Source organism: Lycium barbarum, chromosome 7 (assembly GCF_019175385.1).
Source record: "Lycium barbarum isolate Lr01 chromosome 7, ASM1917538v2, whole genome shotgun sequence".
Classification (NCBI taxonomy): domain Eukaryota; kingdom Viridiplantae; phylum Streptophyta; class Magnoliopsida; order Solanales; family Solanaceae; genus Lycium; species Lycium barbarum.
The window spans coordinates 100,716,885-100,743,729 of record NC_083343.1 but is presented as its reverse complement, the minus strand read 5'-3'; the positions used below and the strand labels follow the sequence as shown (position 1 = coordinate 100,743,729).

At 36.0% G+C, this 26,845-nt stretch overlaps 1 protein-coding gene and 1 pseudogene across 1 annotated transcript; both read right to left on the bottom strand.

The window, feature by feature from the left end:
• Positions 1-5,932: 5,932 nt before the first annotated feature.
• On the bottom strand, positions 5,933-6,806 carry LOC132602358 (VQ motif-containing protein 11-like). Its single transcript, XM_060315238.1, has one exon. The coding sequence runs from the start codon at positions 6,663-6,665 to the stop codon at positions 6,114-6,116; it is 552 nt and encodes a 183-aa protein (XP_060171221.1). The 5' UTR covers positions 6,666-6,806; the 3' UTR covers positions 5,933-6,113.
• Positions 6,807-15,397: 8,591 nt separating this feature from the next.
• On the bottom strand, positions 15,398-15,841 carry LOC132602357 (uncharacterized; annotated as a pseudogene).
• Positions 15,842-26,845: the final 11,004 nt, after the last annotated feature.

The window sequence follows — 26,845 nt, the reverse complement described above, 5'->3', positions numbered from 1 at the left end:
TATATATATATATATATGCACTGCTAGAAAAACTAAAAAAACTTTTTTATAGACCAACCTAAAATTCGATGTGTTTCACCATGCATGTGACACATCATGAGTTATTTTTTGTTTTTTAAGTGAGTCAAAAATGATTTTTTTTGAGTTTTTAAGTAGTGCCACGTGGATTATGTAAAGTGAGTTCCTGATATTTGGTTATACTTACACAATAATTTTATATTTCATCCGCCCTAAAAATAAGTGTCGCTTTAGCTTATTTCACGTTCATTAAGAAATCAATAAATACAATACATAGTTTAAGAAGGTTCTGTTACGTTTACTTCCATTGTAGGTACTGTATTTGGGTTCAAAGCTCCGCGCGCTCTACGTCAGTAAGATCTGCGAATCCCTCCTGCTTATGTTAAAGCTTTCCAAGGTCCCCATGGGATCCAAGTTGAATGAGATAAATTGGACAAGCATGGTCGTCCGCTGTTGGAATGTACTAGTAACCTAAATTGCGGTTATCCCCTTAAAACTGTGGTAGAGCCGTTTATTAATGTCTTCGCGGTGGACTTGATTTTACCAAAGATAATGAGAATGTGAACATTATATCCCTTTTGACTATTAAATATTTCTTGAGAATTGACAACTATTAAGAAGAAATAGTTAGATCAAAAAACTAAAAAATTTCTTGGATTCCTAAAGTAACACTTATGCTAGAACTATTTTTTTTAATTGTTGAAACCACACCTACTTGAGTTTTTCAAAGGATAAGATTTAGTATTTTCCGGTGTTTTTTTGTCCACTTGATAACTTTGGTACAATTTGAAAGTTGGATGACGATCTTGAAATTACTTGATTTTGAACTGTCAAGCTCCCATTATTTATTTTAGATATAGAAGAATCAATGCAAAATCACCACAAATCTAGAAAACTTTCAATTGACTCTTTTACCTTGTGTTGTTTTCTTCTCATTTTCAACGCTTTGCCCCACCATTGTCAGGACCAAAGGGCGCAGATAAGGTTTGGGATGGATGACAAAATAAATGGGTCACAATGACACAATCTATGCAGAATTTAACAATATATTGTTCTTTTCTTGTAAGACTAGTTTGTCATCTAACTTGGATTGCAATGTGTGAATTGGCCCTGTCAGAAAGGTAAAAATTCTTGCTTTTTTACGTCCTGCTTAAAGTCAACTATACTTCGTTGTTATGCAAGACACGTTTTGAATTTAACAACTACTACCATCCAAGCATTGGTCATAAATTTTGGATCAGATTTTAAAAATGCATCTTCAACTATATGTTTGACCATAGATTTTGAAAATCAGGCTCAAAAAATTTTCAAGTTCCAAAAACTAGTCCAAGCCAATTTTGGATTTTTGTGACTTCCACTCACAAACTTCAATTTTTTTCAAGTAAAATGCATGTCCAAACACAAATTCAAATTTCAAGTTTCAACTTCAAAATTTATAGCCAAACGGGACTTACATTTCTCCACTTAATTTTTGTCAAAGCTACATGAGCGGCTCAACAAATTTGGTAGCATAAGTCAAATCTTAATAATGGGCCTTAATTGTCCTAGAAAAAAAATGTGCGCTTGCATACACACACATATATATGTACGTAATTAAGCAGAGTTGTTATCTTTTTTTATTAGTCGATTTCTTCTAATAATTTCTTTGCAATTTACAAAACTATATAACCGATGCATTTAATCTTTCTTAAGGCTTTATTGATTTTAGATAAGAAAATATAAATTTTGGCAATAAAAAAGAAGAAAAAAAAACATTAGTCGATTTCTTCTAATAATTTCTTTGCAATTTACAAAACTATATAACCGATGCATTTAATCTTTCTTAAGGCTTTATTGATTTTAGATAAGAAAATATAAATTTTGGCAATAAAAAAGAAGAAAAAAAAACACAAATACAAAAAGAACAATTGAAAGTTTGAAGACTTTATATAAGAATAAAGTTCTCATTACTTCAATTTGCTTGTTGAATGCTTTTAATAATTAAAAGGAGCATGCAATCTACTATGTTCAACCAACTACATGCCTTGTATTTGGATGAAGGGATTAAAGTGAAGGAACAAATTTCTTATAAAAAGCAAAAATCAAGAAGCAGTATTTGAGTTATTTACTCCAATATCAAGTGTATATGACCCAAATAGATTTATATTCAGAGGTAAGAAAAGAATCTAAATAATTTATTCTTCTAATTCCGAGTAATTTTTTTCAATTTATCACAATTTCAATGGTTAACCTTCCATTTTTAAAGAGAAAAATATTTTATATATACACACACATATTTGTATAAAATGGCCCCCCCAAATTTATGGGGTCTAAGGCAAAGGCCTTAGTTAGGTAATTTGCAGGATTTCCCTTAGCTGGGGTGGTCTTTAAATTTTGTCCCTTAGCTGGGGTGGTCTTTAATTTTTAACCTTAGTTAAAAATCTCTTGATTTCGGGTTTAAAAACCCGCTCAGTCAAAAATTTAAAAAAAATCACAAGGCAGAGTTTCAAACTCTACTTTAAGATAGAATTTTACCTTCAGGCAAAACTCTGCCTTGCGAAATTTTTTTTTTTTTTTAACTGAACTGAGGTTCGAATCCAGAACCTCAAGCTATTAGACGAAAGACAAAAATTAAAAACCACCAATTTGAAGGACAAAAATTAAGAAGGACAATCCGCGCAAATAGATGGCCTTAGTTGCCTCCCATTCAGTCGGCCCAGCAAAGCTACATCTATATGTTCACAAACGTAGTAAGAAAATGGCCATTCAAGGCAAGTTATGTAGTGAGTTACGTCTATCTAATTTTCTTAATACTTTTTGCTAGAGTTAATTTCTCGTACGGTCTCTCAACTAACAGTTTTTATCTTTAGAAAGTTATTCAACTTTGTTTTGTAACACAAGAGTCACTTAATTAGTGGTAATTATCTAAAAAAGTTACTCAACTTTGTTTTGTAATAGATAAGTCACTCAACTGTTGTCATTTCACCTACAAATCAATTATTATTATTTCACCTACAAATCACTCAACCAATTCAAGTGATGTTTCCGGTAGATATGGCTGACGTGGAACTTTTTTAAAACCAAATTTTAGAAAAAATAAAAAGTGATTCAATTCAGTAAAAATAAAAAGCGGGTCAATTTAATGGTTAATTAAAATAAATAGCTTTTTATTTTATTAAAAATTACAACGTCAGTAATATCTATCGAAAATATTGCTTGAATTGGTTGAGTGACTTTATAGGTGAAATAACAACAATTGAGTGACTTTGTAGGTGAAACGACAATAGATGAGTGACTTTTCTGTTACAAAACAAAGTTGAGTGATTTTCTGAGATAATTACCGTTAGTTGAGTGACTTTTATGTTGCAAAATAAAGTTGAATAATTTTCTAAGATAAAAACTGTTTGTTGAATGCCCATGTTAACTCATTTTTTGTTCCGATGAACCTCAAAACCTTTTCTTTTTCCAAAAGGTTTTCATTACTGCCGAGAAGGGAGTAGGGATAATAGGAGTGGAATTCATTTTTTTAATTGTATGTGAGACTCTTATCAATATCATTAGGCTAAAGTTCAACAAGTCAAGAGTACTTGAGAGTAATATCATTTCTAATTAAACATGTACTTTAATTTAATAACTATTGTTATAGGATGGAGTACCAAATTTAAATTTCTCGCAGATAGGAGGCTATTTATTGAACAACTTTGACAATTACTGGTATAGCAGCATATTGGATTTGGACCACTTCTATGACTTCTATCTAGAGTCGATTTTGAATTTGAAAAACCTAATATATTAAAATTTAGATCAACATTTAAGGAAGAGATTTTGGCAATAATTTACGTAGCAGTTGGTTGAATACACCAAGGACAGATATAGAGCCCGTTTGGATTGGCTTATAAGTTGCCTATAAGTTGCTTATAAGCTGTTTTTAGCTTTTTTGAGTGTTTGGCTGACCAGCTTAAAGTCATTTTGTGCTTAAAATAAGCTCAAAAAAATAATTGGGTCTATTTAATTTAGCTTATCTAAAGCAACTTATAAGCTGAAAACAGCTTATAAGCCAAAAAAAAATAAGTTGGGCTACCCCAACTTATTTTTTTTGACTTATAAGCTGTTTTCAGCTTATAGGCATAAGCCCATCCAAACAGGCTCATAGTAGCCGTTGGCCTGAATTAATTTGACACTTAATTTCGCATGCACTTGGTCTAGTGTTACATAAATTGTTGTACATTCATTTCCAACTTCTAAATACTTTAGACTTGCTTGCAACACGTATCCAGGTTTTGAAGTTTAATTTATGGATTTCTATAATAATTTCAAATTAATCTACAATGGTGACTAGTTCACAATCAGATATTGATAAATTCTTAATATGTATATAAGATACAAGCAAAAACTATTAGGTCCCCGGAACTTGTACCTAAGCATGCAACGGTCGTTCACTTGTTTCATTATTTCCTCTCCAATGTATATCGGAAATGCAATACATTATGTTATTGTCATTGCGGGAAAAAAGGGAAAAAGATGGAGATGCTAATAAGAATACACTAACTTAGAGTGCTTATCGGCAACATGATAGACAAAATAAATTGTGTTATATTAAACCTGAACTTTAGAGTTTGAACTTAAAAAACAGAATTCTTAATATAATTTCCTCTTGTAAGAATATACAGCACGCTAGTGTGAAATGAGGACTAATTATACAAAAAGTATTCGTTTTCAATGACTAATTAACCTTTCCAGCAAATGTTATCCAAATACAACTTCTATTAAAACACTAAAAGTCGTGTTTCATCATTCAAACAATAACGAACTTGATTTATACCTTGACTTGACTTCTCAATCAAAGATATAGAGTACTTAGTAAGTTTTAATGCTAGTGATCTATGCCAATTAATGATTTCATGAACTGGTCCTAGTAATCCATAACTGAAATTGGTTAAAGAGGTCAAAGACTTGTTAAAAGAAAAAGACAAGAAAGCTTATACTACATATAAGCGTTCTTGTCTTTTTTCCAACTGCCTTAATATTCCTCAAAAAATATATTAACGTTATAAGTTATAATTTTTCTCATGTCAATAGGATTAGAAAATATATTTTATAACAGTAGTCAAAATTTGTATAATTTAAATTTTAAAAAAATAAAAAATACCACATAAATTGACACGCACGATGTAGGAGTAGTATAAAAGAATAGCTAGCACGTTAAGAAGAAATGAAAGATCGCCAATCCCCATTAATTTCCTTTTTTCTGATTGATGAAACATTTAATAACTGTAGTAGTACTAGTTTCATTAATATTTTATATCTCTAAAATTCCACAAACGTTACAAGCAAATTAAAGAACTAATCATTACTGCAGTGGAATTCTTCAAATGTCCTAGCCAATAATACATAAAAGAATCAAGATAAATGAAAGGACACCAATCTTCAAATATGACCCCTCGCTCTACTCTGAGTTATTATTGAAAATATATATCAAAATTTAATATTTATATTACTTCTACTATTGTTCGCAAGTATGTTTATGGTATGTGTCAAAATGTAATAGCTTCAGTTGAATTCATATAACAATCACACCTTAATTCTAAAATTTAAATACGAAATTAATATAAGGGGAAATTTTTTTTACTACTTCTGTCTCAATTTATGTGACTTTTTTTTTAAAAAAAATTGAAATTATATAAACTTTGTCCAATATTTTAACATGTATTTTTCATCATATTAACATAGAAGTACTACAACTTAACTTTTTCATATAATTTTTTGAATATTCAAATTTTAATTCTAAAATATTGAGCTGATCTAATCCAATTTAACTTCAAAAATTAATCAAATTGACTCGAAAAGTAAAAAGTGACACAAAAATTAGAAGGAAGGAGATAACCAGGAGAAAGGTTACAACCTCGTTATAACAGAGTACTGCATAGACTAATCGGAGAAAAAGAGGACTGCAAGCTTATGGTATCTTCAAATATTTTCGAGACACAACAAGATCACCCAAAATTTAACCGACATGATTAAAACATCAGAATTAACAATAAATATCAACTAGGATTAATTTGAGTGTCTATATGTAAATAAATACATCCTACACAATATATCTATAATTGAATTAACTAAGAAGAAGAATGATGTGTAGCTGTAGGAGATTGAAGTGGAAATAAAGGCAAGAGTTGAGGTGGCTGAGAACCTCTAGGAGTACTTGGATGCAAGTAAAATCCTTTCTCAGCAATAGCTCTTTCTTCTTCTTTTTCTTCTTCCATTGGTGATCTTGGACTTATTCCACGTGTCATCATTTCAAGAGGGGACACTGGAGATGCAAGAAAATTACTTCTTTGCCTAGACGTAGAATAATTAGGTGATGACAAGATTTTATTAGTGAAAATATTTTCAAGCTTTCTTGCACTATGCCTTCGTTCGTGCAACTTAAATATCGATCGTTGAGGAGGACCTTTCTTGCCAAAGTTGGATTTTCCGATGGGATGACATGAAGATTCATCATGACCGGTGAGTTTTTGGACGATGGAGCGGAAGTTAGAGGGGTCAGCTTGGACAAAAGTAGTACTATTATTATTGTTACTAGATGGAGAAGCACATGAGATGTTCATCACAACATTATTGGGTTGGTTGTTGTTTTGGTTATGTAGTGTATGGCTAGAAGAAGCCATGTTTTTTGAATAAAGATCTATGAAGAACAAGAAGGAGAAATCAAGAGAGAGGGATGGAAAAGAAAAGGCATAAAAGTTGGCTATTTTAGATGGGAAATGAAAGAGAGAAATTGAGTTGCTTTATGTGTTGGTGTTTTTATAGTTGCAACGGACCCTAAGGGTTGCACTTTTATGTTAGTAAAAGTTTTAACTTTTATATCAATTTTACGCTTAAATTCTTCACAAACTGTGGATATGTAATTTTAAGGTAAAATACATGTTATAATAAGTGGAGATGGCCTAATCATCGGTGGATATTAGTTGAACTCATATGTTGACTATTACATCTGTATAGGAAGTCAAAAGATTGATGTTATATACACAGGCAGTAAGAGTTGGATAAAGAAAATCGACAAATCGCACCAAACCGAGAAAAAAACCCGACTAGTGATTTGGTTTGACTTAGTTTGGTATTGAAAATAAAAACCCGATCATAATTGATTCGATTTGGTTTTAACTAAAAAAAGTCAAACCGAACCAAACCAACCCAACCTTATACATATACAACTTGTTTAAATCCTTTATATATAAAAACATTTATTTGTAATGTATTTTATAAATATTTTTAAATAAAATTCATTGTTTTTGTCTTTTCACATATTATTTCAAGCTTGGACTTAGAATTTTGAATGGTCCAACAAGTTTTATAGCCCATGGATGTTAGTAACTCAACTAAAGTCCAAATCAAAACCAAATCCATACTGATGCTAACAAAAGAAATACAATTCTAACGCTAGGAATAACAATAATGTTGAGTATTTATTTCTTAGTTTTTCATTGGTATGGATAGTGTAAAATGCATAATTTAATTTAGTTTTTCTTTAATAATTAGTTGTAATTAATACTTATTAGTTGTACTTATTTTAGCATGACTTAGTACCTTTAGATTTTGATCATTTTCATTATGGCTTAGCAATTTCATTATATTTTTTGTTGAATATTTTAGTACAATGTCATCACTCATCTCACATTTCGTATTATTTATTAAGAAACACCTTAATTAGATAGTTATATTTTACTAGGACTAAAGAAATATTTAAAGTATAAGTTTTATGTTTTGTATGAAGACATGGAAAATATCCGAAAAATTGTCGCTTATCTATGGGAGTAGGTTCATTTTGGTCCCTTAAATATTACCCTGAGCATATTTGATCCCTTATTTATGGAAGTAGGTTCATTTTGTTCCCTCAAATATAACGCTAAGCATATTTAATCCCTTCACTATGCTAAAGTGGGGCACTTTTAGTTCCCCTAATAGAACCCGTTTAAAAAGTAATGGTACTAAACCCATGTGACACTCACGTGACTCGTAAAAGGCTAAACCCATCGGACAAAATGCAAAGCAGAGTAATGGCATTTCTCTACAAAAATGCAACTCATATAAGATATTAGTAAAGCAACTCATAATATTTGGATCATATAGTAGGTAACCAACTCTTAAACGGTAATCTGGCAGCACACATGGAACCGTTCCACTTATTTTGGAAGCATGTGAATATAAAGTTTTTTTTTCTTAAATATTCAAAAAATCAAAATTCATTTTAACAACTGTTATAAATTATCTTAATTGGTGTAACCGCTCCAATTTTTTTAAGAAGCATGTGAATGCAAATTTTAATATATTAGATAAAGTTTCTGCCTGTTTTAAAGAATCCACTTCTTCTTCTTCTTCCAGCCAATTGAAGTTTTCTAGAGAGAGACTAGAGTTTTTTCTGGTGAAGTGTTTCTTCATATGAAGTTGGGGAGAAAGGCGAATGAGTTTAGTATTTTTGTCCAATGGGTTTAGCCTCTTACAAGTCACGTGAGTGTCACATGAGTTTAACACTGTTACTTTTTAAACATATTCTATTAGGGGAACAAAAAGTGCCCCACTTTAGCATAGTTAAGGGATTAAATATGCTTAGTGTTATATTTGAGGGACCAAAATGAATCTACTCCCATAGATAAGGGATCAAATATGCTCAGGGTAATATTTGAGGGACCAAAATGAACCTACTCCCATAGATAAGGGACAATTTTAACCCAAAACTCGCGATTTCATTATATTTTTTGTTGAATATTTTAGTACAGTGTCATCACTCATCTCACATTTCGTATTATTTATTAAGAAACACCTTAATTAGATAGTTATATTTTATTAGGACTAAAGAAATATTTGAAGCATAAGTTTTATGTTTTGTATGAAGACATGGAAAATATCCGATAATTAGAAAACCAAAAAACTCGAGAAACTTGAAGTTGAAAACCCCGTCTTTTATTGGTTTGATTTTGTTTGTAAATTTAAAAATCCGACATAGCTAATTTGGTTTGATATTTAAAACCCGAACCAACCCGGTTCATGTACACCCAGAGACAGTATAAAGATTAATTTTAATTAATCGGGTGTTGTTTAACCTCTTTACACATGAGTTAATATTAAGAAGTTAAACTCGCATGTTGATGTAAAATACTAAAATGGTCAGTTACTATTCCAAGAAGGCTTTGAGGCTTTAGGAAAAGCATAACTAAATGCTTTTACTTTTTGACATATATAATCCATGATTTGCTATTTCCACTCCACACACGTTATAATGTATTTGTCGCATTGGACCATCTTTGTGTTCGTCATGAAAGAGTCATTTCAGAAGCTACTCTGTCTAATTAAATAATGTGTTAACATTTTCAATAGGAACAAAACACTTCAGTAACGAGAATTAGATAGTGTAAAAGGCAGGGGCAGATTACACTCTCCTTCTTAAATTATTTGTAACCTTTTTATTTACACGCCCTAAGAAATATTAATTAGGAGGGATATTTAACTATATTTATCCTTATTTATGTCTAAGTTATAATCTTTATCAATTGAATGTTTACTCTATTTATGTGTCATCTCCATTAATGACTAAAATGGGAAAAATTACTCCCTCCATCCCAATTTATGTGGTACCATTTGACTAGACACAAAATTTAAGAAAGAAAAGAAGACTTTATTTGTGGTCCAAAACAAGTCTTAGATATTTGTGTGGTTGTAAATTATCTCTTAAAGTTAAATTGTTTCTATATATAGAAAAGTGACATTCTTTTTTGGGATACACTAAAAAGAAAAGTGTGTCGTATAAATTGGGACAGACAGAGTATTAACGTGCCTTGAACTTTTAAAATAATAAATAATTTAAAACAATTATCTTTAGTAACCACGATAAATAATTTGAGACGGAAGGAGTATTAGCCCATTAGTTATGGGCTCACGTGAATCTAGTTAGTTTTGCCTAAACCTTATATTTGTATGTTAAGAAATCCACTAAATGTATAATAAATAACTATTTTGAAATCTTCTTATTTTTTTTTATTGTATATTAACTTAAGATCACCGTAAAAATCATAAACTTTAAAGAAGGGATGCATCTGTGAATAGGAGAAATAAGCTCAAGTTCGAAATGAATGTAAAAAGATAAAAAGAATGCAATATAATACTCCCTCCATGTGACCTTTTAGGCTTTTTATTTTGTTTCAAAATAAGTGACGTTTTAGGATTTCAAGAACATTTTGGATAGATTCTTCCAAAATTACCCTTGTTTAAATAATCAAGATTCATTGAAGTCATTAAGCTTTGTTAGTTGAAGGTTTAATGATACCCCTCGTTAATTGTTCATCCAACTAAAGTTTTAATTACCTACTACTCAATATCTAATGTTAACTTAAAATATAATTAGGGGTAAGTTGATAAAAATACTCCTAATTTTTTAAGAGTGAGTAATTTTTTAAGAAAAATGTATGAGCTAAAAGAGACTTATTATGAAATGAAGGAAGTATTTTACCGATGAGTATATCTGTATATGGTGATTAATTTTCAGTGGAGTTGAAAAGTTTGAAATTTAAAGTGGTAAGTAGCAGTGGGGTGTGGGGAAGGAAACAAGGACAAGGCCGCAGTAAATTAAATGGTAATGAGCTGTCTATGAAATGTATTAATGATGAGCCACAGAAGGGTCAACGGGGCATTGAAACAGGAAACAAGCGACATTTTGCTTCCTCCGTTTTAATTTATATGAATTTATTTGACTGAATACGATATTTAAAAAAGAATGAAGACTTTTGAAACTTGTGATTTAGAATAAGTCTTGAATATTTGTGTGGCTGTAAATCATCTCATAAAGTGAATTTGTTTTCAAATTAGGAAATAGGTCATTTATTTTGGCACAGATTAAAAAGAAAATATGTTCACATGAATTGAAACAGATGGACTATATGTTTTATATATTTTCTTTATCTCAATTTATGTGATACTATAATTTAGTTGGGCACAAAATTTAAGAAATAAAGAAAGACTTTTGAATTTTCTGGTCTAAATAAATCAAAGATATTTATGTGATTGTAAATCATCTCGTTAAGTGTAAAAGATGAAGTTTAAAGTTAAATTGTTGTCAAATAAAAAAATGTATATTATTTTTTTTAGGGTAGACAAAAAAAAGTGTATTGCATAAATTGAGACAGATGGAGGAATATACATATAATATAACTACAATATAAATAAGATATACATACTATATGCATAACCATCGTATAGATTTTGTATATTTTAACTTTCGTCCATAATTAATTTTGAGAGACTGGCCAAAAATGAGGAAACCCCTTTTTCTTTTTTATTTTTCTTTTATCATATGATTATCAGCAGGGACAGAGATAGACAGGTTAAAGTGATTCATCTAAATTGTCTTAGCGAAAAATCACATTATATACTTCCTCTGTCCCAATTTATATGAGGATTAACCTATGATTTTATTTTGACTATGATTTCTTCAACTGTTTTCATATATATTAATTATGCTGACCTGCAGTGCTTTTATATAACTTTCAACTATGTAAAATTATTATAAAACACTCAAAAATTTATATTTGAAATTGAGTCAAAGAAAAAATTGTTTGACTCTCTAAATTGATCCAACCTGGTATGAATTGGGACGAATGGTATTACCAGAAGGTAGAAAATGTTAGATTGGGTATTTCGTGACCACAAAGATTGATAACATGGATAACATCATAGTACTATGAATTGAATATTTGACCACAAAGTTATTGGAGTAATAAGTAAACATAAACGACATAGATAGTACACACGTCTAGACGCGGAATCCTTCTCTGTATTGCCTTTGATTGCGTGAGGGAAAGGAACTTTGACACGTTGAAAAACAACTGAAAAAAACAGGTCTTACTTTCTGTTTGAGTTTCCTTGCTTTGTCTCTTTGGATATTAGTTATCTTTGCTACAATGGTTACACCACTTTCCTTAAAAGACTTTTTTCCTCATTTGGTGTCGGTTTATTCACATTGGAATCTGATTATATCCGGATTCGCACAACATATGCCCCATTCAGGGTGAAGCACGTTCTACAAGAACTTTTACATATTCAGGACTCAAACTCGAGACCTCTGACTAAGAGAGGATCAGCCCCATCGCCACACTATATGCTTTAGTGGTCTTTCCTTAAAATACTAGTCCTATCCCCTAGACTATTAAACTGTCAAACCAATGTTTATATACAATCAAATCTTTCTATAATAAATAGCATCGTTTGTTCTAATATATTTTGTTGACTGCTGTAGCAAATTACAGATAACATAAAATATAGCATAACATAAAATATCGATTCCATAGGAATTAAACAAGACTCTTATAGTGAAATGCTATAATTGAGGATGATTGTATAATGGTAGTATAAATTTTTTAATACTTTAATGTGGTTTTATTGGCTGCATCAGGTTATTTAATATGTTTGCGAACATATGCGAATCAAGAGTACAACAATTGAGCTAACGAGAACCTAGTTTTTGTCCAGAGTACACAATAAATATCTATAAATATTTAACTGAGAACTTAATTGTTATTGTGTATTAACTTGAAGTTGCCGATGTAAAAATCCATATATTTTAAATTCTAACCTGCATCAAATATTTACAAATTATCAATTTATATTTCTTCTTATAAAAAATTATTTATAAATATGACCTGGTGATGTAAAATTTAATCATATTAATGTTAGGGATATGTTGGTACAAGTTTCTTTGCTTTACTCTTTGGATTTCTTTCTTTTTTGGTTTCTCTTTCTTTGCGGGCTTGCCTATCTTTTTTTGGACATGCGTTTGAAACTATAGTTTCAAATCCCAAATCATCCAAAAAGATATGATTTGGAGTTTGAAATCATGATTTTAACTTTTTAAAATATAAAATTTAACTCATAAGTTTATATTTTGTAAGAAAAGACTCATAAGTTGGTAGATATTTTTAACAATTACCCCCAACAATCATTTACCAATCTCATTAACTTCTACCAAATTTTATTTATGTCTACCAACCTTTTAATTTTGTAAAAAAAGACCCATAGTTTAATTTTATTTATTGAACTAAAATTTGATCAATTGATGTTGCATTTTTAGAAAGGTGTTCTAGTATTAATTTTGAGCCGGTTGTTATGAATTAGCGTATTAATTTTGTTGTGAACTATGACTTGCTCATTTGGTAAGATTGTATAGAATTGAGAATGTTTTGATAGCTTTCACAACTTGTGGGGTTTTTATGTCTATAAGAGAAAATACTCCTTAAAATATCCAAATTTACATGTCCAAACATGATTTCAAATCATATCCAAACGGGGCCTTAGTAACAAAGACTATAATTAAAATATGTATATATCAAGACATCTATGACATGATCCAATCTTTCCTCAATGGTATAGTCCCCAGATATGCAATTAATTTAACTTGTGATCGAATGATTTGTTTTTGTGTACGGTGATAACTTGGAAAGTTCACCTCGGTTCATCAAAGGCTTATACGGAATGATATCGAGGGTCATTCCGAGAAGACGGAGGGAACAAACCGGACCTGCACGAAGGGAGTCCGAGAAGATAAGTCTGAATGAGTTTATATTTTTGCTGACTTCGCCGAAAATCTCGCCCTCAACGGACGTGTCTGGTATTTCCGGAACTATTTACCCACGTTGAAGCTTGAGTCATACAGTTAGTTTAGGACTCTAGCACTATAAATGCACATGTAACAGCCCCATTAGAGGGCATCTTCATCTCATCTCCATCTCAAGTTCGCAGTTAACATTTAAAAATTTCTTTCATAGTAAAGGCCCGATATTAGCAAAGTTTCGTCTATTTTAGTTTAGTTTTGGTCCAAGCAAGGAGATAAAACTTTCTCCCACTCGGACCCGTTGCTCTCCTTCATTACACAGGCTATCTTCTTTTAATTTTACGTTAATTCTTTACTTTTCGATCATTCGTTTTATCTTGTTAGCAAGTCCGATCACATATCCTTTAAACTGCGTACAAATTCAATTATTGCTCTCTTTTGAGGGGAAACAGTTTTACCAAGTGCAACTAATGCCTAAATATAGGCTCGTACCAGGTCTATCGGCTACAGCGAATGAAATATTTTACTCCATTTTATATTAAGATGGTACTATTATAATTTAGTAAATTTTGATCATTTTGCATTTCCATTTGGTATTCTGTACTAACTTTGAGACCTGGCTTATTCGAATTCGCACCGGAAAATTTTACTTTGGGGGTAACATCCAGTGCTTGAACCCAAAACCTCCAATTAAGAATGAAAAAATACTTATCACCCTATCACAACCTTTGATGGTTATCAATTTGATATTTGATACACATAAAAAAAATTACCAAGTTGTCCAGTAGCGGTTAATTATATCCTTTGCTACTAAAATTCTTGAATATGTTACGAACTAAGTGATTTTTCTGATAAAGCTCAAACAATATGTTATGGAATCTATCAAATGGTCACAATTTACTCTGAGACACTTGAATGTTATTAAGATGCAAGTTCTCGTTTCAAAGAAGACATATTCTTGAGGTTATACGACACGATCTATCAACTTGTCTTTCCAATTTTTTTTTTTCATTCTTCAAAGCACCACCACCAACAACTACATACCCAATATAATCCCATCAGGTGGAGTCAGAGGAAGGTAAAGCGTACGCAGACCTTACTGTTGATAAAATGACATATATATGACACATATCACAATCCTAAACAAAATGGCGGTACTAACAATCTAGCCTAATTTTTCAGTTGAGATGTAAGTAGGGGCGGAGCCACATAGGGATGAGGGAGTTCCAAACCCCATAGGGATGAGGGGGTTCCAAACCCCCTTCGACGAAAAATAACACTATTTATACATGGTTAAAATTAGTTTATATATATATATATATATAGTAGATGTTGACCCCTTTGGCTTCTTCATGTATTTACTTTTTTATATTTTGAATCCTCTTAGTGAAAATCCTGACTCTGCCACTGGATGTAAGATTCTCGGTACAACAAATAAATGGGGAGAAGGTGAATTTAAAGAACCAACATTACTTAAGACATTAAGACAGGCAAATCATATATAAATCGGAGTTGTAATCTGGTTGCAGCTTCACCGTAGACTTATTAGCCTAACAATTTCATTACCCCGTATGCTCAAAACATCTTTTGTTTGTTTTTATAAGATTATACTGCCAGTTATCAAACTCCCTCGAACGACGAGGCAAATCCTGCTATTCGTGCCCGTTGCTATGGTATAGATGAGCATGGTGGTTCCAAAATACAGAAAATATAAGAAAACAAGGCCAATTGAGAAGCAAATCTATCGTCAATTCTATAAAAAGTACATTATCCTAAAATTGAAATTCGCTGCCCATGCTTAAACTGAAATTCGCTGCCCATGCTTTCATTATTTTGTTGGAAGAGAAAGGATCACATTACTTGCTACTCTTGCACAACTTTTCTGGCAGCATCTTCTTCTGCTTTCATTTTCCTTTCCCACTTTCTCTTCCTATAATCAGCCAACATTTCCGGCATTTTTTGCATCAGTTCAGCTGTCTTTGCCTGTTTTTCTGCTGATATTCTGTCTCACTTGTGCCCTTTCTGCTTCGTTCTCATTTCCTTCCTCGTTGGATCGTATGGCCAATCTTGTCCAGCAAGAACAACTTCCTTGCGCAGGTGAGCTCGATGGCGAGCACTGATTCCCAGACGTTTCCAGGCCCCAAACTCCCTTGAAAGCTCATCCTTGTATTTGACCAACTTTTCTTGCCAAGGATATTGATTTCCTCCAACTGCTTTTGCCACAGACTTTACAGCTTTTCCAGCCATTGCTCCTGGAAACTAATACATAAAACTTTTCTTTGAGTCAAATTTTAGACAAGCACATCTATCAATCGAATTTAGCTACTATTTCATTTATTAGACATCAAGCTTCAGCTATCATATGAATAATATTAGAGACTATCAAGCCATTGCTCCTGGAAACCAAGAAATATTTTTTTTTTGTTTTTGATGACAAGGGAACCCACAGGCCGCAGCCACTACCCTTTGGGTGCGTACGGGGTAAGCCCCGCTCCTGTGCAATAACTCGCAAACCACACAGGAGAGATAACCCGCACTAGGTAAGGCCCGTGCTACGAGCTCGACCCAGAAGGAAAATCCCTTGCTGCCGTGGACAGGGGGTTTCGAACCTGAGACCTCCATTATGGAAGCCCCATGCTCAACCAACTAAGCCTCCCTTGAGTCGAATTTTAGACAAGCAAGTCTATCAATCGAATTTAGCAACTATTTCAATTATTAGACATCAAGAAGCTTCAACTATCATATGAATAACATTAGAAACTATCAAGGCATATTGAAATGAGATAAACTAGGCAGCTATCAGGTTATCAAGCGAAAGTTCCAACGGTATTACATGATTGTAAGTGGACGCCACAACATATACAACAACCACCCAATGTAATCCTGCAAGTGGGTCTGGGAGGGTGGGGTGTATGCAGACCTTATCCCTACCTTTATGGGGTAGAGAGGTTGTTTCCGATAGACCCTCGGCTCAATTAAAATGTTTTTCAAAACAGGTTTGAGAAAAACAAGAGTAAGGAAGCTACGATGAAAATATCGAAGTAAAGGATGCCACAACACATAGCAAATGAAATAAAATAAAATAAAATTTTGAAATAGAATACAAGATCCTATCATAGGCTGTGCCTCTGAACTAACCATCAGAACTAGTTGTTTACCTGGAAAACGGTTTAGTTGAATTTGTGTTCGTGGTTGTTACACCTCGAAAAATTTCATGTCGTCGTATGGTAGATAGACTAACGCAGGGTGAGAAGTATACGATGTTTCTACAAGTAAGAAGTAGTACTTAACGGTTCTAATTAAGATTCCAAAGACGTTTGAGGCAAGAGAAGAAAGTTCGTTGAAGAATGTCAAGTATAAGTCGTGTTTTGAAAGGGGTTTGCAAGTATCGAGCTAATGTTGATTTAATAATGTCTTGAGGAAAAGTTATAATGCTCCTTAGGTTGTTAGTGAAGTGCTAAACAAGTGCTAAGAAGGTTCCATAAGGATTGGAGATCAAACGAAACGACAGAAATAATTTCAGAAAAGTGGAGTTATACGACCACTTATACGGTCCGTATAACCCAACAGAAGAAGGGATTTCCCTGATGGTGAAATACGGTCACTTATACAGACTGTATAAGGGTCCGTATAACTCCCAACGGGCTGAGTATTTTTCAAGTATAAAAATGTGTTCCCACTTCTCATTTTTCATTCTTTCAACTTCACCACTTCTCTCTAAACCTCTAGAACATTGCACACACTTCATTTACATAAATTCAAGACAAATCAAATATCAACTTTATCAATCCAAGGAAATCAAGTGCAAGAATGCTAGCTAGGGTTGATGGAAGCAAGAAATCTCTTTGGAATTGAAGTTAGGGTTTTCTCCAAGTGAGGCATTTCCATCCAAAGCCCGTTGCTACATAATCAAAGGTGAGTTTTATGATCATTTCATGCTATTTAGAATATTGAAAGGTTGAAAGACTTGGATTATGGAAGAAAGTAGAATATGGAGCTCAAATGTGAAACAATGGTATTCTTGAATAATAGTTTCACATGAACCATAATTCTTGAGATATTATGAGTATAATCTTGTTATAAATAATATTAAGAATGTTGGAGAAGCATTATATGTGGATGAATACGACGTTGGGTGATAACCATGTTTATGGATGACTTTGAGAGGGAATTGTAAGAATTGAATAATGGCCAACTTAATAAAGTTTATTGATTATGATATTGTGGGTGTGTTGTTGATGTTTGGGAGTTGTTATATTATATGGAGAAGGTTGTAGAAACAAAGGAAGTTCTGCCCAATTTCTATTAGCCTTTAGTCGCTTTAGCTTAAGCTTAAGTATGTTATCAATTATCTAATCTTAGCACGAATTCCCTTGAATGTAGAATTACAAACTTGGAAGGAAGCGTTTAGTCGGCAAGTTAGAAAGGCGAAAAGGTATGTAAGGCTAGTCCCTTCTTTTTTCTAAGGCATGATCCTTACAATATGACTTCCTTATCTTTCCATAACTTTCTTATATTCCGGAACTATGAGTCTATGTTTATAAAGAGCTTCTCATGAGATAAAGTTAAGAGATATGATACGAATACGATAATGATGAGGATGAGTCTAAGTCTAGAGGTTCCAAAGCTTACGCTATTACATTCTTATGAAGCTAATGATTCCTTGATGTTATTCATTGTTGCTAGACTCACCATATAATGCTAGTTCCTTCAAGGTGAGACATGATGATCATGACTACTCCATAATGGAATCGGGGGTTCTTGACCTTACGTCACCCTGATAGAGTTGTATCTTGTTCTTGAGTTTCTATGCATGCTTTATGATAAGTATATGATAATGAGATTACACCGTGCCTATATGGCCGGGCAGACACCGCTAAGGCGGGCGACATATACACCATGTCTGGATGGCATGGGCAGACACCACTAGTGGGCGGCATGAGATGGTTACCCCGGACGCGGGAGGCCTGGACGCGGGCTAATGATGATTACACCGTACCTATATGGTCGGACAGCTTATATATACATACTTGATATGATGTTGTTTATGATGTAAGATAGCATGCACTATTCCGTCTTAAGTGACATTCAGTTACAGGTTGTTTCCTTACTTGATGTTCTCTTATCTCTTCGATATGTTATTATTGTTCATGCCTTACATACTCAGTACAATGTTCGTACATACGTCCTTTCTTTTTGGATGCTGTGTTCATGCCCACAGGTAGACAGGGAGGTGGCCCAGATTCATAGGAGTCCATTAGCAGCTACGCAGAAGCACCCCACTATTCCGGAGGTGCCAGTTATTGATGCATTCTTTTGTGTACATATATGGGCATGATGGGGTCCTGTCCCGTCCTTATGTCACAGCACTCTAGTAGAGGCTTGTAGATACGGATGCGTGGGTAGTAGTTGTTTCATGGATACATCAGTGTACATTTTTGTATATCATTTTGGCAGCCGTGAGGGTTTATGTATATTTATGTATTGCTTTGGAGTTTATATGTGTTCAGTATGAGTATGATGACTAGCGTAATGAGTGGTGCTCGGTAGTCAGCTCCGGGTACCCGTCATGGCCCCCTTTTCGGATCGTGACAAAAGTGGTATCAGAGCAGTTTCGTCCTAGGGTATGTCTACGAGCCGTGTCCAGCAGTCTTGTTTATGGGTGTGAAGCGCGCCACACTTATAAACAAGAGGCTGCGGGGCATTTAGGAAAAATGACCATTCTTCTTCTTATTAGATCGTGCCTGTTACACCTCTCGTGTTCGTAGTGGTAGAACCTATGGTTTCCTAGTCGGGTATGCCCTTGGAATAGAGACCCGAGCCCGAGTTTGGAGGTAGAAAATGTCTTACCCCGTGTACAAAGGTACCAACAGATATTCTCGAAAATTTATAGAGTTAAAAGTTGAACGAATCGAATCGACGTGATCCGAACTGAACCAGAAAAACCTGCAGGACACCAGCCATCGTCGACATGTTCGACGGACCTTCGACGTGCGGCGTCGATGGGATCCCGCAGCCATGCATCTGCAGTCGCAGGTCGACGGGCAAGTCGACGGACCGTCAACACGTCGACGAATATGTTGTGTATATATATGCAGATTGTACAGACTAACCTTTCCTTCTTTTGGCATGATCCTATGATATGATCCAACAAGCGAGTACGTGAGATTACATATTACTCTACTCTTAGAAGTATTAGGAGTACTTCAGTCTTTGATGTTCATGTACCTCATTTATGAGTGATCCTTCTGTTCATGGGTCCAGTCTTATGTAGCCAGTTTTGTGCATACAGTCTATTTATGCATTACATTCATTATATATTATGTATATTGACCCGTGACTAGAAGGCGTTATATACGCACACATATCAGGCGTTATATACGCGAATATTAGACATATGCAAAGTATGAGAAGAGATATAGGCGTTATATACGTATTACTACTATGATGATGATATTAATTATGGCCACAGAGAAACCAATATGATATGACGAGATGCCATAGAGGCTTACAGGCGTTACATACGCACATACATCAGGCGTAATATACGCACTCATATAGATGCACGATCATCAATAATAGGTATGAGCATTCATATTATGTGCCCATAAAGGTATTATCAGTTATGCAGATTTATGCAGATTTAGGAAGATACTAGTTCATACAAGTACATGTAGTCAGTCATTTCAGTTTATGAGTTCAGATTTTATCCATGATTCTTATGTATATTTATGTATATGTTGTTCTTATGCTTTACATACTCGGTGCATTATCTGTACTGACTCCCCGTTGCTCGGGGGGCTGCCTTTATACCCGCAGGTACAGGGAGACAGACAGGTGGTCTAGCTCAGTAGGACCTTTAGATCTAGCAGTAGTCAGTACGCTCCATTTGATCCGGAGTTACAGTCAATTCGGTATGCCCTTTTGAGATGTGTATGCATATGGGTATGACGGGGCCCTGTCCCGTCCTTTCTACAGCTTTCATTCCAGTAGATGTCTGTAGACAGTTGTATGTAGTAGTCAGATGATGTAGCCTTGTCGGCTTCTATTCTTTTGTGTACAGTATATGTAGCAGCCTAGCTGGCTTGCAGTGTTCTTCTGTATGTTGTGTATATATATGCAGATTGTACAGAGTTCTGATGTTTCCTTTTTATGAGACCAGTTTGTGCCATTTATGGGCTTTTGATGTTCAGTATGTCCCAGATAAGTATTTAGGGGTGTTTGGTCGCTAGAGGTCAGACTCCCGTCACGGCTCATCTGGTTGAGTCGTGACAGAAGTGTTATCAGAGCAGTTTCATCCTAGGGTTGTCGACAGACCGTGTCTAGTAGAGTCTTGTTTATGGGCGTGTTGTGCACCATACTTATAAACAGGAGGCTACATGACAGTTAGGATGATGTCATTCTTTCTCTCCTAGATTGTGTGATAGAGCCATGTGTTAGGCGTTCACTTTCTGATGACTTGTTATGATTTCAGCGATGCCCTCCCAAGAAAGCTACAGCTGCCCAGAAGGGAAAGAAAGCCACAGGTGAGGCCACTAGCTGCACTCGACAGGCCACGAGAGCCCAGGATGAGATTCAGAGTGAGGGGCCGTCTGAGACATCGCATACACCGCCTCCAGCACCGGGCCAGGATGTGTGGGATGCTCCAGGGTAGGTTTTTCAAACGCCAGCAGGGCGAGATAGAGGGAGGGGTGAAGCATCCAGCTCGAGCGGTCCTCAGCCCCGCATGTATGCATTGGCTGGTAGACAGGACCGCGAGAGGTATCCTGATGTTGTTACAGGTATATTATCAGTTTTCTCCCATGATGTTTATGCACTGATTGATTTAGGCTCCACTTTATAATATGTTACGCCCTTTGTTGGCGTAAAGTTTGGGGTAGATCCCGAGTTGATTAGACCTTTCAAGGTGTCTACGCCAGTCGGTGATCCGGTTATAGCTAGGCGAGTATACCGGGATTGTGTTGTTATAGTTTGTGACCGCCACACCGTAGCAGATTTGATTGAGTTAGATGTTTGATTTTGATGTTATTATGGGCATGGACTGGTTGGCTTCTTGTTATTCTAATGTTGACTATAGAGCAAAGATGGTTCGATTTCAGTTCCCAGGCGAACCCGTCTTAGAGTGGAAGGGCAATGCTGCTTCGCCTAGGGGTAGGTTTATTTCCTACCTTAAGGCAGAGAAGATGATCAGAAAAGGGTATATTTTTCACCTAGTTCGAGTTCAAGATGTGTAAGCAGAGTCGTCGACTCTTCATTCTGTTCCTGTGGTTAATGAGTTTCCAGAAGTGTTTCCAGATGATCTTCCAGGCATTTCCCCAGAGAGGGAGATTGATTTTGCTATTGACCTATTGCCAAATACTCAACCAATATCTATCCCTCCTTATAGGATGGCACCTGTGGAGTTGAAAGAGTTGAAGGAACAGTTGAAGAATTTGCTTAAAAAGGGCTTTATTAGGCCTAGTACATCGCCGTGGGGAGCCCCAGTGTTATTTGTAAGAAAGAAGGATGGTTCCTTGCGAATATGTATCGATTATAGGCAATTGAATAAAGTGACTGTAAAGAATAAATATCCGCTCCCGAGGATCGATGATTTGTTCGATCAGTTACAAGGTGCTAAATATTTATCGAAGATAGACTTGAGATCAGGATATCACCAGGTCAGGGTCAAGGAAGAGGACATTTCGAAGACGACATTCAGTTATGCAGATTTATGCAGATTTAGGAAGATACTAGTTCATACAAGTACATATAGTCAGTCATTTTAGTTTATGAGTTCAGATTTTATCCATGATTCTCATGTATATTTATGTATATGTTGTTCTTATGCTTTACATACTCGGTACATTATCCGTACTGACTCCCCGTTGCTCAGGGGGCTGCGTTTATTCCCGCAGGTTTAGGGAGACAGACAAGTGGTCCAGCTTAGTAGGACCTCTAGATCTAGCAGTGGTCAGTATGCTCCATTCGATCCGATGCTACAGTCAGTTTGGTATGCCCTTTTGAGATGTGTATGCGTATGGGTATGACAGGGCCCTGTCCCGTTCTTTCTATAGCTTTCATTCCAGTAGAGGTCTGTAGGCAGTTGTATGTAGTAGTCAGATGATGTAGCCTTATTGAATTCTATTCTTTTGTGTACAGTATATGTAGCAGCCTGGCTGGCTTGCACTGTTCTTCCGTATGTTGTGTATATATATATGCAGATTGTACAGAGTTCTGATGTTTCCTTTTTATGAGACCAGTTTGTGCCATTTATGGGCCTTTGATGTTCAGTATGTCCCAGATAAGTATTTAGGGGTGTTTGGTCGGTAGAGGTCAGACTCCCGTCATGGCTCATCGGGTTGGGTCGTGACAGTGCCATATAGCTATGTTATAAGATTTTCTCCTCCCTAATTGTGCGTTATGATTTCAGCGATGCCGGTAAAGAGAAAAGCCACAACCGCCCAGAAGGGCAAGGCTACGACAGAAAGACGGATGGAAAGGGAGCCACCAACAAATATAGATGAGGGTGAATCTCATAATGAGGCTCCATCCAATACCTCTCACACTCCGCCTATTCTAGAAGAACAAGGAGGGGTCCCTACTCGGGCTCCTATGCCGCCAGTTCCTCCACCAGGTGCTTCGAGTCAACAAATGACCGAAGCTATTCAGCTATTGACACAACTAGTTGCCGCTCAGGTACAACGGCAGAGTACGGGTCTAGGAGACTGGGCGACTAGTGCTAGAGCCCGTGATTTTATGAGTTTAAATCCCCCAGAATTTTTTGGGTCAAAGCCGGATGAAGACCCGCAAGGTTTTATTGATGAAATGTTGAGGACATTGAGAATCATCCATGCCTCTGATACTGAATATGTGGAGTTGGCATCTTATAGACTCCGGGATGTAGTGGTCTTATGGTATAATAATTGGATATCTTCGAGAGGAAAATGCACCTTCCCTATTTTAGCAAGAATTCGTAGATGCTTTCCTTCATCACTATTTGCCACCCAGGGTTATTCGGGCCAGAGCTGATAAATTCTTGAATCTTAAGCAAGAGAATATGAGTGACATGGAGTATAGCCTTCACTTTAATTCATTGGCTAGATATGCTCCGACTATGGTGGTTGACATAGGAGATAGAGTAAATTGATTTGTCAGTGGCTTAGGGACACACTTGATCAAGGATTGTCTGACGGCTTCATTGCAGGAGGGGATGGACATTTCCCGTATTCAGGCTCACACCCAAAATTTAAAAGAGTAGTAACAGCCGCAGAGGGGTAAGCGTGATATTGACAGAGAACAGAGCAAGAGAGCCAGATCTGCGTTTGCTAGTAGTGAGTATAGAGGGGATTAGCGGCAACAGTATTCCAGCTATTCGGGCCAGTCCACGACGAGTGCACCTCCTCAATTTGCGGGCAGGAGATTTGATCGCCCTATTTATTCTAGTTCGGGTCAGAGTTCGAGAGTCTCAGGTCCTCAGTTTGGGGGTGATCTTAGCTAGTGGATTCCACCGATTCCGCGATGTAGCCGGTGTGGTAGATTACATTCTAGTTAGTGTCGCTGAGGTTCAGATGCTTGCTACGCCTGTGGTCAGGTTGGGCATATGATGTGAGATTATCTATTAATGAGTGGTAGAGGTTGGGTTCAGCCCATAGGATCAGCAGCTAGTTCTTCCTCGTCTGTGCACCCGATGGGGCAGACTCCCCAGTTTCCAGTAGGCCATGGTAGGGGCAGAGGGGGAGCATCCAGTTCAGGTGGCACCCAGCCCCGTATTTATGCTCTAGCCGGACGTCAGGATCTTGAGTCCTCCCCGGATGTGGTTGCAGGTATACTATCTATATTCTCTCATGGCGTTTATGCATTGATCGATCCGAGTTCTACGTTGTCTTATATTACCCCTAATATTGTTGGCCGCATTGGGGTGAAACCCGAGCCAATTAAACCTTTTGAGGTATCTACTCCGGTTGGTGACCCAGTAATAGCTAGACAAGTGTATAAAAATTGTGGGATTGTGGTATGTAATCGTCAGACTATTACTGATTTAATTGAGCTGGAAATGTTAGATTTTGATGTGATTATGGGCATGGATTGGGGGGCTTCTTTTTATGCCAATGTGGATTGCGGAATGAAAATAGTTCGATTACAATTCCCGGGAGAGCCCGTGTTTGAATGGAAAGGTAATACAACGTCTCCAAGAGGTAGGTTTATTTCCTACCTTAAGGCAAGGAAGATGATAGCTAAAGGCTATATTTATCATCTAGTCCGAGTTCATGATACCGAAGCAAAGCCACCGACTTTTCGATCCGTCCCGGTTGTGAATGAATTTCTGGATGTATTTTCGGATGAACTTCCAGGACTTTCTCCAGAACGAGAGATTGATTTCACTATTGATGTGTTACCGGATACTAAGCCTATCTCTACTCCTCCTTAGAGAATGACTCCTGTAGAATTGAAGGAGCTAAAGGCACAACTGAAATATTTTCTCGAGAAGGGATTCATTAGGCCCAGTTCATCGCTGTGGGGAGCACCTGTCCTATTTGTGAGGAAGAAAGATGGCTCCCTACGAATGTGCATTGACTATAGGCAGTTGAACAAGGTGACAATAAAGAATAAATATCCGTTTCCAAGGATTGGCGATTTGTTCGATCAGCTACAAGGTGCCAAGTGGTTTTCCAAGATTGATCTAAGATCGGGGTATCATCAAGTGAGAGTTAGAGAAGAAGATATTCCGAAAACATCTTTTAGAATGAGATATGGCCACTATGAATTTCGGGTGATGTCATTTGGGTTGACTAATGCTCCGACCGTGTTTATGAATCTGCTGAATAATGTATTCAGGCCTCTCTTAGATCTACTTGTGATCGTGTTTATTGATGATATCCTAGTATACTCTCGGACAGAAGCAGAGCATCCTGACCATTTGCGTATTGTCCTTGGGATTCTTCGGACTCGTGAGTTGTATGATAAATTTTCGAAATGTGAGTTCTGGCTGAATTCTGTGACTTTTCTAGGCCATATTATCTCAGTTGATGGTAGTCGCGTGGATACTCAGAAAATTGAGGCTGTGAAGACTTGGCCAAGGCCCACAACGCCTACAAAAGTCCGTAGCTTTCTGGGATTGGCAGGTTACTGTAGAAGATTTGTGGAAGGATTCTCCTCTATTTCACCACCATTAACGAAGCTAACTCAGAAATCAGAAAAATTTCAATGGACTGATGCTTGTGAACGCAGTTTCCAGGAATTGAAAGATAGATTAGCTTCAGCCCCAGTCCTGACACTCCCAGAAGGGCCTGACGGTTATGTTGTTTATTGTGATGCCTCTGGTGTTGGGTTAGGTTGTGTGTTGATGCAGCACGGCAAAGTCATTGCCTATGCTTCCCGGCAGTTGCAGAAGCATGAAAAGAACTATCCGACCCATGACCTCGAATTGGCTGCAGTTATTCATGCACTAAAGATATGGAGACACTATTTGTATGGCGTTCACATTGATATTTATATAGATCATAAGAGTCTCCAATACATTTTCAAGCAGAAGGAGTTAAACCTACGACAGAGGCGGTGGTGAGAATTATTAAAGGATTATGATGTGAGTATTTTATACCACCCCAGAATGGCGAATGTAGCAGCTGATGCACTTAGCCGCAAATCGATGGAAAGTCTATGTGAAGTCCCTTTGGAGAAGAAAGAATTAATTCGTGAGCTCCACCAGCTAGCCAGCCTCGGAGTTCATCTAATTGATTCAGGCAATGCAGGAATTGGTGTTCATAACCCAGCTATTTCGTCCTTAGATATGGAGGTGAGAGAGCGCCAATATGAAGACAATCAGTTGAATCACTATAGAGATACATTTCCTGAGAAAGAGAAGTCGCCATTTGAAGTTTCTACAGATGGAGTTCTTAGGTACTGACACAGGCTATGTGTTCCAAATGTTTCAGGACTACATCGTCGGATTTTAGAAGAAGCTCACTATTCTCGGTATTCCATTCACCCAGGAGCGACAAAGATGTATCACGATCTCAAGTTAATGTATTGGTGGGATGGAATGAAGAAAGACATCGCAGAATTTGTAGCTCAATGTCCAAATTTCCAACAAGTGAAAATTGAGCATCAAAAGCCAGGGGGATTGTTACAAGCCATGGAAATTCCCGCCTGGAAATGAAAAGTGATCACCGTGGATTTCATTGTAGGGTTTCCTCGTTCCCGACGCAAGTATGACTCCATATGGGTGATCGTGGATAGACTCACGAAATCAACTCATTTCCTTCCGATCAGAAC

What these genes read in the sequence shown, in the direction of transcription:
- LOC132602358 (XM_060315238.1), bottom strand. Translation starts at nt 6,665, where the DNA reads ATGGCTTCTTCTAGCCATACACTACATAACCAAAACAACAACCAACCC.